At 36.8% G+C, this 13,014-nt stretch overlaps 1 protein-coding gene across 1 annotated transcript in view; it reads right to left on the bottom strand.

Moving 5' to 3' along the window:
- The window catches only part of RTF1 (RTF1 homolog, Paf1/RNA polymerase II complex component), a 34,079-nt gene that overhangs the window by 17,165 nt on the left and 3,900 nt on the right, over positions 1-13,014 (bottom strand). Inside the window, exons 2-4 of the mRNA XM_083374606.1 lie at positions 6,206-6,316; positions 5,261-5,408; positions 384-585 (exon numbers count right to left, since the gene is read on the bottom strand). Of these exons, the coding sequence (XP_083230732.1) occupies positions 384-585; positions 5,261-5,408; positions 6,206-6,316 (461 nt within the window). The remainder of the gene's footprint in view (positions 1-383; positions 586-5,260; positions 5,409-6,205; positions 6,317-13,014) is intronic.

Here is a 13,014-nt window from a genome sequence, read left to right as displayed (position 1 = left end):
GCAAAACCACATTTCTCATTTTATGCAAACCTCTAATTGTACCCCATTATTTCTGTCATGATCAAGTAATTATGTTGCCTTTGTGGAGGGCTTAACCATGTATCCATAAAAGTGAAATGGAAAAAGAAAAGATACAGGTACCATCTTACATTTTAATGATTAATTATTTACGTATATACATTTTTTCTATAGCTATGCTTGTTTTTCACAGAAAAAAAACAACAACCCCAAACACTAGCCAGAAATCAACTTGCTGACATTTTGTTCAGAAACCTGAAAAATGATATGGAGCAAAAGGAAAGAAAATATTTATCTGAAAAAGTCCAAAATGAAATGAATGTTGCATAAATACAATAATATGAAATGGCTGCACAAAAACTCACCTTTTCTTCAAAACTTCTCTTTTCTCTATCCGATTAAACAATTCCTGCTCTCTTTCTTTTTCTGTCATCTGTTCTAGGCGAGCTCTATCTTCTTCATCTCCCATAAAATCCTCCCCATAGCCATCAGTAAACTCATCTTCAGATGAAGTTTCAGAGTCTGAGCTACTGCAAGAGCCATTGCTTTCAGAGTCAGATACTTCCCCTGAAAGAAAATGGAGAGAATCATCTACTGGGAGACAATCAAAGAACTCATAATTAGGAAATGCTCATAACCATTTTTTTCTTACTCATCATCTCCATTCTGCCTCTGCATATACAGTTACTTTTGGATTCTAAGCTTTGCAGGCAGATGCCTACCATTTAAGCTAGAAACCTGTTGTTAGAAAACAAGACATAGAATAATAATAGAATGCCTCATGCTTGTGAGAAGTCAGCATGTATCACTGACAAACCTTGAAACTGTTAAAGGTATATTCTTATTAGCCCTTGCTGAACTGTGATTACTTGATGAACTAGACCGATTCCATATAAAGTTGACTTGTAGGACTAAACGGAAATTACTTTAAAGTAAAATCTATAGGAATTCGCCAAAGGTTCAAGAAACACAAGAATTCAGAATTCCCAAATGCAAATTAGGTTACCAGCAATACCACATTTCAAGAGCACTCTGAAAAGTAAACCAAAGCTACAAAATTTATTAAAAAATAAAAATAGCTGAGAAATCTTTTTCTTTATAATTTTCCTCATCCAAACTGTATCCTCTTCTTTACAGCTATATTTTTCCTACACTGAACACAAATTCTCTATATTTGGCTTCTCCCCCCAGAAATATTTTTCAGGTGTTTTATTGGAATGTGTTTTATATTTAAGTATACAGTTACTAACAAGCTTTTAGAATGCTAGGCACTGGCATTCCATACATACTTATTATTATACAGTTTTGGTATCAATCCTGAAACCTGTACTGCTTGACAAGAAAGACTCCAGCAATCGACTCGAACACTGGGCACTATCTAACAAAATGAAATTCAATAGTGAAAAAAGTAAGGTTCTACATTTAGGCAGGAAAAATCAAATGCACAGGTATAGTATAGGTGGTACCTTGCTCAATAGTAGTAACTGTGAGAGGGATCTCGGAGTCCTAGTGGACAATCACTTCAATATGAGCCAGCAGTGTGCTGCAGTTGCCAAAAAAGCCAACACAGTGCTAGGCTGCGTTAACAGAGGGATAGAATCAAGATCGCGTGAAGTACTAATACCACTTTACAATGCCTTGGTAAGGCCACACCTGGAATACTGCATCCAGTTTGGGTCACCACGATGTAAAAAAGATGTCGAGGTGAATGCTCCAACACTGGAAGTTTTTAAGAAGAGACTGGCCAGCCATTTGTCTGAAATGGTATAAAGTTTCCTGCCTGAGCAGGTGGTTGGACTAGATGACCTCCAAGGTCCCTTCCAACATTATTATTATTATTATTATTATTATTATTATTATTATTATTATTATTATAATAGCAGGGAGTGCATTTTCTATAGACTTATTGGTAGCATTTGTTCATCGTTAATATTTGTTATTACTGAGTAAATATCAGAATCCCAAAGTTCTGAATATGCCTCAGTGCTTTTGAGTAGTCACCAGTACATTGGCTTGCAAGATAGCCTCTAGAAGCACATTTATGACCACTACAGCAACTCCGTGGTCATGTGATTGTCATTTGGACCTTTCACAGTTTACAGGCATTTACAACTGTTGCACCCCATGATCATGTCATAGCCATTTGCAAACTTCACAGCCAACAAGCAGTCAGTGGAGAAACTGGCAATAAAATTGCAAGTTGTGGTCATATGAGGTTTCATTTAATGACTGTGGGTGATTCATTCAACAGCGTTGGCAGAAATGAGGTTATAACCCTATTACATCACATTTCATTTAATGACCACATTGCTTAGAAATAGAGCTATCAGTCCCAATTGTGGTTATTAAGCAAGAGCTACCCATATGAATAGGAAATACTCAGAATTGACTTTGAAAATAAAGCTATCTTTTGAATAAAGACAAAAGCATTTTTCCTCTGTTTCCTTTATATCCAAATATGAAAAGAGTCTGAAATGGACTTCTATTAACTTTTGGTATATCAAAAGTTAATAAATTATTTAGAGCTATAGTATGCAAACTATCTTCTCTGGAACCCAAAGGTTAATAAAATGTATTACATGAAATATTTTTATGGGTTTTTCACCGATTTTTCATATTGAGAAGGATTCCTTGGGCAACTGAAGTCTGAAGACTACTGAACTAGAGAAAAAAATCTATGGTCTAATCTCTAAAGAATGTGGCTATGTTCATATGATGCCCTGAATCCCAAACAAACTTACCACACTTTAACCAAACTTATTTGAATCCAACCTGTACAGTTATGCATCAGTGGACTGTACAAACCAAGAAAACTGGGCTGAGTAAATATGCTATGTAAATTCACCCCATATATGAATTCTTCCCATCACTAATACCAGGGCTTTTTTTCTCATAGAATGCTCAGAAAGGCGTTCCGGCACCTTTTTTTGCACACCCCCCCCCAAAAAAAAAACTTTTGCACAAGTTGTGCTACTCCCCCTATTGGAAATGCTGCTGAGCGCGCCAAAAGACCAGGCCAGCAAACTGCACAGGCAAGTTGCCTGCAGCGAAGGAGAGTTGGCAGGAACTTTGCACCCCTCCCTGCTGCCCAACTACACCATCTCAAGTAGGTAAGTGAGGACAAGGAGTGGGAGGTGGGTTCTGCGGAGTCCATGTGGACTCCTTCCTTGTGCTCACCCGTATCAGCCAGGCTGGTGGCCTCCCCGGTGCTGGACCTGCGCCTCCGCTGCCGCCTCATCCTGCGCACTTACATGGACACCCTGGAGTGCCTGGCCCTCAACACGATACACACTTCCACTGTGTTCGGTTCCCTCACCTTTGTAGAAATGTGTGACTGCTGATTCCCGAGTGCTGGGGGAAAAAAGAGGAATCCCTAACCTCGCGTGGCTAAATGTCAATTTCGACCTTAGCATCCTGCCCACAGCAATGTCAAACCACTGTGCTGTCAGAGCATGGCCTCGGCACCCTCTCGGGGCCCGTAATGGCGGCGGCTGCCGTGAATTCCAACAAGGAGGCTGTTGCTATAGCAATCCCAAGCACGCCGGTTCTTTCCTGGAATCATTTGCCTTTTCTGTGCCTTCTCCCGTGAGGGGTCTCGACTTGGAAAGGCAGCCCCGCTCTCGCGTCAGGAGAAGCGAGAAATAGATGCCTCCGCTTCCCCCCCCCCGAAAGCAGGCATACCACTCGAAGCAGAAAAGGAGAAGAGATGGAAATATCTGAATACCTTTTTCTTCATTGGCTTATACTCTTTGGTTGCGCTGTGCCCTGTTTGCAACTCCGCTACTTACTGAGAGAAAGTTGGTGAAATCGCTTCCCGGGGGCACAAAAGGAGGAAAGATTGCTGAGAAGTGCGCTTACCTGTATACTGGCATCGTGAAGATTCTGGATTTCCCTCTCAGCCTTACTATCCTAGGAAGATCCAGCAGACACTGACCAAAAAGTTCATCTCGGGTCTGAATTCCCATGCAGTGAAAAAGAGGGCTTGCAACTTCTGGTTGTAGTTATCCATATTTCTGCACACTGAGATAATCGGCCACTTGTTCAAATACAGAGCCTATCATGCTTTTATATTTATATATAACAGATACATTACCTGAAAATTTAGGGGAGAAAAAATTGTGTATATATGTATTTTGGTTCTCACTTTAGAAGCATTTGGCATGTCTGCACTGCCAATTGTACTGTCAATTATATACCTATAAATATATCACTCATGACATAATTTTTGGAATGTATAAAAAATTTGAACCAGCCCAGAAACTCATTTCCCATTCTTTGTGTATATACAGAAAGTAAACCCTGAAACAGATTTGGAAAGAGCAAGGACTTTGATTAAATGGAAATGTTGCTAAGCATAGGACTGTTGAGTTAATTTGCAGCTGTTTCTTCTGTTTTCTTTTTATGTGCTTATGAGTTTACATTGCATTTTAAAATCAGCTAAATTGAATAGGAATAAGATTGTGACTGAAAGAATACTAATTCTGAAATACAGTAAATATCTTTAACAAGTAATGTTAAATTTAGCTTTAGTGTAATTTCCTTGCTTACTGTAGCTAAAACTGGAAATTATATTTCTAAAGCATTAGTATGGATCATTGAAAAGAACAAAGATTTAATATTTATGATTCAAAAATATAAATGTGCGAGAAACATGTTTTTAAAGAACTTTGCAGCTTGTTCTTATACCCCCTGCCAAAGGAATAACTAAAATTATGAAATTTAGAATCTACCAAGCTTCCCTCCCATGGACAGAAGACAATCCATGGGAAATGTGAATCAGTAATCCATAAGCATGATAGGCTCTGCATTTGTACAAGTGGCCGATTATCTCAGTGTGCCGAAACGTGGATAACTACAACCAGAAGTTGCAAGCCCTCTCCTTTTCACTGCATGGGAATTCAGACCCGAGATGAACTTTTTGGTCAGTCTCTGCTGGATCTTCCTAGGATAGGAAAGCTGAGAGGGAAATCCAGAATCTTCACGATGCCAGTATACAGGTAAGCGCACTTCTCGGCAATCTTTCCTCCTTTTGTGCCCCCGGGAAGCGATTTCACCAACTTTCTCTCAGTAAGTAGCGGAGTTGCAAACAGGGCACAGCGCAACCAAAGAGTATAAGCCAGCCAGCCAGCCAATCAATCAAATAAATTATATAAATAAAAGATTAATAAGATGAGAGTTCCGGCACCTTTTTTTTTTTTTATAAAAAAAGCACTGACTAAATACATGCATCCTTTTTTGTTACCTTCTTCTGGTGCTGAACTCTCTGCAGACGTATCTTTGTCAGAGCTGCCTGATGAAGCTGCTTTGTTCATCTGTTTCTTCATGGCTCCCTTCTTCTCTACTTTTGCAGCTTTCCCTTTCTTTTTGTTTTTAGAACCCCCTACTGTCCACTGTAGCATAAAAGGAAAGATAAGAGTTATGAGACAAGGCTGAAGTAGATTTCATGAAGCCAAATGTACAGACGTTAGGATTTTAGCGTACATGCTTACTCACACAATTGAACAAAATTTAATTTGATGAGTTAAGAAAATCACAGCTATAAAACAAAAATAATATTGTATTATAACTATATGCAAACAAAATAGCAAAATTAAGAGTTTTATTTTTTTAGAAAAGGGAATGAAGAACTGAACAAGTATTTTATAAACTTGGGAAACAGCTTCATTTAGATACAACACTAAACCACTGTTTACTATTGTTTATTACTACAAGAGCAAAAGCAATTGCCTCCCTGTAATTGGAAAACTCTACTTGAACTCAATTTAGCATGTCATTCAAAACTTTAGCTCCAGGTAACTACATAGTGAAAACAAGCCAACTTTATTGCCAAAAACACTGCACGCTTTCCTTAACCATTTCCCGTCAATAAATAAAATTCAGATGAAAATTATCTTTACATTGGAGATGATAGGATTGAACTTCCGAATAAGTTAGAGAATCAATCATTGGAGTTTTCCTTTAAGGTTTGTTTTAAGAGCAACCATTTTGAGATAATTTTTCCACAGGAATCAAGGGAATATTAGCTACTTCCCAGCTCATGATATACACTATCACAAAGCCATGCAGTGTCAAGTGTCTCTAGCCTTCACAAACGTGTTTCATATTTAATGTGGATAATCTCAGCACCAGAACTGAACTAATTCACATTACTTTGTTTTATTCAATTTACAGTTAAACACAGACTAACCTCAATATCACTATCTGAAGTCTCAGAGTCTGAAGATGCTGTAGGCTTGCTAACAGGTGCTTCCTTTTCTTCAGAATCACCACGTTTCCGCTTGGCCAATGACAGGAGCTCCTGGCAGCACACAAATACAGACTTCCTTAAGCATGAACTCTCTCCAAAGTTGAAGAGAAGTAATTTCCACTCAAATCTCCCATCTGAATCCTAACAGAACGTTAAATAGGATGCTTAAAGAAATGCTTAAAATTCTTTAAAATAATATGTCGTGATAAGGTCTGCCATACAAACCAAAATGAAAAATGTACATAGGAAGTGTCCTTTCTATTAAGACTCTCGCTCCTTTGAACCTCTTTCTGAATAAAGTTCTTGGGAGCCTGACTTTTCGTAGTTAATAGGGGGATTCTTATTATTTGAAGTGCTCTATTTTTACTGTTTTGATTCTTATTAAGTGGGATTGCTCACCAATTTCACACAATGTTGGAACAAGGAAAGGCAGATCTGAAGAAGTACTAACATTATGTCATATGTAATTCCACATCTTGGCCGTAAGAACCATTGATTTTTCTTTTAAAAATATGAACTTAAAACTGTTATTAGCAAAGCATTTTCAGATATTCAAAAATGCATTATAGTAATAGCACTTAAGACTTATATACCACTCCATAGTACTTTACAGTACACTCTAAGTGGCATGCTGCCCCCAACAATCTGGGTCCTCATTTTACCAACCTCAAAAGGATGGAAGACTGAATCAACCTTGAGCTGGTCAGCAGCGAACTTCTGGCTTTGGGCAGAGTTAGCCTGCAATACTGCATTCTAACTAGTGTGCCACCATGGTTCTTATATTATTTAACTGTTTGGTATTGGTATCATAATCACTAAAAATTAATTCACATATTTTGTCAAAATAAAGAGCAAACTCCAAGATTACACAAGGAATAGGATTTCCCTTTTTTTACCCATGCAATTCTTTAAAATACTTCGGAGAAGGAGGCATATGCAGAAAGTTATAGTCATGTGAAAAAAAATTATACGTCACTGAATTTTTTGACTTTTTAACATACTTTAACATACAGATATTTGATCTTCATTTCAGCAATACAGATAAAGGGAATGATATAACAAATGTTGTTTCTTCGCTTATATTTTGTGGTCCATTGTGTAATTTAAATAAACCGAAATGCAAGTTTCATATTTGGAAAAAATAACTCAATCCCTATGTTTATCACTACCTCAAATAACTAAACTTAGAATCAGGTGCCCCAGATCAGATGCAAATGATTGCAACTTCATATGGGAGGAAGCAATTTAGTTTGATTTGCTCTTTGTGGTTGAACCGTGAAGTACTACCAGGACATCCTAGCAAGTTCAGCCTGAGATCAGAGTGCAAATAGCTGAAAGAAGTCTGATAGCCCCTACTCCTCACCACAGTATCAAAGTGTATGAGTCTACCATTAAAAAAAGCTGCACTGATTCAATCTGCTTGAGAAGTTCTGCCAGGAGAAAACCTATGCTATCCAGAACAAACATCAGCACATGAGTAAAGTTTGCTCATGAACACTTAGGCAAAGACTAAGACTTCTGGAACAATGTGCTCTGGACAGACAAGGCAAAGACAGAGCGATTTGGCCATAGTATCAGAAAGCATGTTTGGCAAAAATCAAAGATAACATTTCACTAGAAGAACCTGATACCAATTGTAAAGCATGGTACTGGAAAATATATTTGGGGCTTTGGGGTTGCTTTTCATTTTAAAACATCTTGCTCATAATTTAAATTATTTTAGAATGTATGAATTTATAAGCATTTCACAATAAACTGAACTACATTAATCTGAGATGATTTACAACTTGGATTCTTTGAATAAGATTGTGGTACAATTCTTATTCTGTTAAACAACAAACCACAGGTGCAGTAACAGTGTTGAAAGGAAATAAAATTGTTCAAGGTGAAATGGCCTGTATATAGTTTCTGGTTTGCAGAAATAATGTATGATATTTAAACATCTGTCACAAAACTGAGCAAAAATACTCCATGGGAGCCCATGGAAAAATTTATACATGAAGTATAACAGTGCAGATAGAATATAAACTGAAGAGTAAAATTGCTTATACTCTGGGTTTCTGCTTTCATTCTGTACAGAAACCCTGTCCTGTTGTATTTTTAAGGTGGAACTATATTTTGCATTTATCTTAGCAACTGGGATCTTTAGTAAGGAATGCTAAGATGATTAGCATTTTCTCCAGAGTGGTTTCCACACATAATTGATAAATACAAATTATTTAATGGAGTTTCCCTGACAGTAGGAGAAAAGAGTATTAAACGTTTTTTTCCTTTCTTTAACTGTTTCTTCCAAGGTTGAAGACATTTTTCAACTTTGACTCTACAAATAGACTCGGACTAGATGAAGCTTAGAAAGTAGTAGTCTTTTATTATATAAGACATGACTTTAAGGGACGTGGCTGCCTTTGCCTCGAGTTGGTAGGGGTGAGGAATTTCTGCACTGAACCTTTAGTACATTCCTTCTGGTGTATTTTTCTCAATTTATTTATAGTCCTCAACTTACAACAGTTCATTTAGTGACTGTTCAAAGTTTAACGGCCCTGGAAAAACTGACTTATGACCGTTTCCCACAGTTACAACTTGTGCAGCATCCCCATGGTCACGTGATTCAGATGCTTGACAACTGGGTCATATTTATGACCGTTATCGTTGTCCCAAAAATCATGTGATTACCTTATAAGATCTTCTGACAAGCAAGGTCAGTGGGGAAGCCAGATTCACTTAGCTGCAGTGATTCGTTTAACAACTGAAGCAAGGCAGGTCATAAAAAAGGACAATACTTACTTAACAAATATCTCAACAACAAAAAAATTTGGTTCAATTGTAGTCGTAAGTTGAGGACTACCTGTATATAGTAATTGCACAGAATGATCAAAGTTTTAATTTCCACTCTAAGAGAATTACAGTCTATACAACTTGTCCTGAAATTTGTTTTTTTTTTTACAAGAAACCCATGTTCTGTCATGTGACAAAGATTCTATTTAGAATATGGCTTGTGCAAATATTTATTGGGGAAAACTCAAGCTTGGCTCAGAGGGTCTCTTTCCACCGCCATTAACTGTCTTTTCTGATAAAAGCATTATTCAGCTAAGCTTTCTCACCTACAAATTAATGCAAAGTACCCCCAAAATACTCCAAACATACGACTTCAGGAGAGGATTTATGACAAAATAGCTATCCCTGAAGGAGTGGGCATGGAATGACAGTGGAGATGGTGGTCAGATGGTGATCTGTAACCAGCACAGTCTTTTTCGGGTAAAAGACAAGATTGTGAGATTGTGACTTATGAGTAGACCGCAGAATTCAAGATTCTTGTGGCTGACTTGTGAGTCAAGCAGCTGGGAGTCAGGGGGATTCAATGAAGCTCACAGCCATAATGTAACCTACAAAGACAGAAGGTTCCCAGAGTCTTATTGCTTAATCATTTTTGGAAACTACTTAACCACTTCTCAACTATTAAAACCTTCAGTTCAACAAGCGTTCAACATTCACTGAGTGAGTAACTGTCAAACCTTAAACAAAGAATTTTTAAATACAAATTTAAGGACATTTTTAAAAATGGTTTTGTTTTTTCATAAACAGCAAAAAAATTAGAAAGTTGATTTTGGAAAGTTACAAATAGACTAAGAACCCAGGTGAATTTGAAAGAAAGGTTCTGAAATTAATTATAAGAATCTTTCCCATGAGAAAATACTATTCTTTTTTTATTCTAAAAGAAAAATAGGACAGGACTTTGAAGGCTGCACGCTAAAAGGAACCAGAAGGAACTAAAAATTACAATTAAAGGAGAAAATATTTAAATTCAAATTACTATTACAATTACAAAAAGGAGCAAAATACTTTAGCGTTGGATGTATAGGTAGTCCTCATCTTACGAACACAAATGAGACCAAAATTTCTGTGGCTAACCAAGACAGTTGTTAAATGAGTTTTTTGGCCTATTTTATGATCTATCTTGCCACAGTTGTTAAGTGAATCACTGCAGTTGTTATGTTAGTAATGGTTGTTAAGTGAATCTGGCTTTCCCCATTGACTCTACCTGTCAGGTCATAAAAGGTGATCATATCATCACCCTGGGACACTGCATCTGTCATAAATATGAGTCAGTTGCTAAGCAACCAAATTTTGATCAAATTTTGAACATGGAGTTGCTGCAACAGTTGTGTGAAAATGGTCATAAGTCGCTTTTTTCAATGATGTTGCATCATTGAATGGTCACTAAAAGAACTGCTGTAATTTGAGGACTACCTGTATCAAAGAATATTTGTGAACAATAGTCTCAGAAGTTAATTTTAAGAGTGTCGGCCATTATAAATAGCTTGTTTGAAAGAGGAACAAGTTTTACGAGACAAGACTGACACTGATTTGAATATGGATTTTAAAATGATAGGCTATAAGAATATGGATTATACAAATGAAACTGGCTTAATGCCGTATATAATTAAAAGGAACATAGATTACAAATGACAAACCAAAAAGTGTAACTTGGACAACATTTCTATATTGGATTTACAAAAGAGAAAGATTTTGTGAAAAGGACAAAGAAAAAAATGAAAACAAATCAAATTCTAAGGCATTATTTGAAAGAATTAAAGAGCAAGACTGTTAAAGGTAAACGGAAGAATATAAGGTTGGTTTATCTGATCAAGGTTAAAATAGATATGTTGTTATCTATGGTAACCCATAATGGACTTTTGCTAACCAGGACTGAATGACAAGGCTTTAAAGATTTGTTTACAGATGAGATATGGAAAGAAGTGATCATGTGTTTTATATTAAGAGAAGGTGATAAGTTACTAACATTATTTTATTCTTGTTGAGGTGAAGAGGGAAGTCATTGTTTTATATATTTCTTTTTCTTGTCTTTTCTTTTCCTTTTTTCCTGCACTTTGTATTTTTTATTATTTTTAGTTTGTATCAGTTTTAAATGAAAAAAAAATAAACAAAATTTATTAAACAAAAATTAATTAACAATTTTTATAATTTGCATGACTGGTAGAATACTTGGGATTTTTATTTTTATCCTTATGCTGTAAAACCTAATATTAATATTAAAGAAAATTCAAAGTAACTCTCTCATCAAGAATTCCCACTTGTACAATTTCCTACATAACCTACCATAATATCAAAACAACGCATATAGATCAAAACTGATCAGAGAAAATTGGATTGTATCCAGTAGTATTATTCTATCACAGAATAGGTTTTTCTTTCCCCCTCTATCCCTGGTACTTAAGTGTAGTTCCAAAGGACTGGAAGATTCACTATAGAGTAGATCAGGGGTGTCAAACTCAATTTCATTGAGGGCCGTATCAGCATTGTGGTTGCCCTCAAGGGGCTGGGTGGGTATGGCCAGTATGGGCGTGGCCTACTGGGTGGGCATGGCTAGAGTGCATATGACCTACTGGTTGGGCGTGGCCACTCTACATCGTTTGCATCAAGGGTGCCTATGGCAGCCTGGGCAGGAGTGGGACAGATCTGAGGGTCTCTGGCAGAAGGAGGGTCTCTGGGACAGGGCCAAGGCAATGGGGGGCATTCCTTCACTGTTTCCAGGATGGCTTCACGGGCCACATGAAACCACTTCGCGGGCCGGATCCGACCCCCGGGCCTTGTGTTTGACATGTCTGGAGTAGATTATCTGAAGGACATATCAATAAATAAAGAGTAAAAGGAAATGCCAACACATAGCACTTGATGCAGACTAGTCATTTAATAAACAGAATTACTTCCATTGAATTCAGTAAAACTGAATTAGCGGCAATGTAAACTATGAACTGTTATCTTGTACAACACATAACTTTATTTCTCTTTCATAAAAGATTGGAATAAGCATTATAAAAATGTAATAGTATTTTCCAAAATGACCCTTGCATTGAAACTGAAGATAGCACAGCATTAGCCATTAGAAAAGCACTTAAAAATAAATATAATCAGAAGGAAAGAAAAAAATATGGTGACAAGAGGAAAAAGTAATTTCAATTATGGAAATCTGTGGGAATCCATTCCTTAAAAAGTTGCTCAATACAGATTTAATGTGGATGAGCCCACCTACTATTGACCAGAAGTACAAATATTCTCTATTCTTGTTGAAAAGTAGTTGGAGCAGGCAGTAAATTTAAATAGTAAAGCAATAATGTCAGATACGAACACTTTTAATGCATCTTGTTGTAGGAGAATATTTGCAACGATTGAATGAAAGTAGTGGCCCCACATACAAAATGGGCTCCAATATCTGAAGCACAGCTTAAATGAAATAACATATGATCTGAAACCATTTACTAATAGTAGTTTTACATATTACCTTTCCGTTGCATCGTTTTGATAAGCCATACACTATCAGATGACCTGAACACCTCATACCAGTAGTGTGGCTGAAATATCCTAAGAGACCACACACACACCAACCTCATGCCCCTGCACACAGGCTGGTGGAATGAGAACGTAATAATCCAAATTCTATAGAATAAATTTGATGTTAGAGATGAAACTGTGAACAATCTTGTGGCACTTGGATTTACCATAGTATATCTTTCTGTTTACATAAGAAGTGTTAATTCCTAGGAGATATCGGACTTCATACACTGATCAATCCGCTATAGAACTTCACATATTTGATCTCATTTTTTTCTTCCCTTTTCTTTTGCCAGTGAAAGAATAATGGGAAATAGGATAAGTTTCTACACCCCACTATTAAAAAAAATCTAGAAGCTATTAATCCAGAAATGAAACTCCTATGGGTTCAAAATATG

The sequence above is a fragment of the Vipera ursinii genome (assembly GCF_947247035.1).
Source record: "Vipera ursinii genome assembly, chromosome: 1".
Taxonomy (NCBI): Eukaryota; Metazoa; Chordata; class Lepidosauria; order Squamata; family Viperidae; genus Vipera; species Vipera ursinii.
This window is presented reverse-complemented; position numbering and strand designations above follow the sequence as displayed.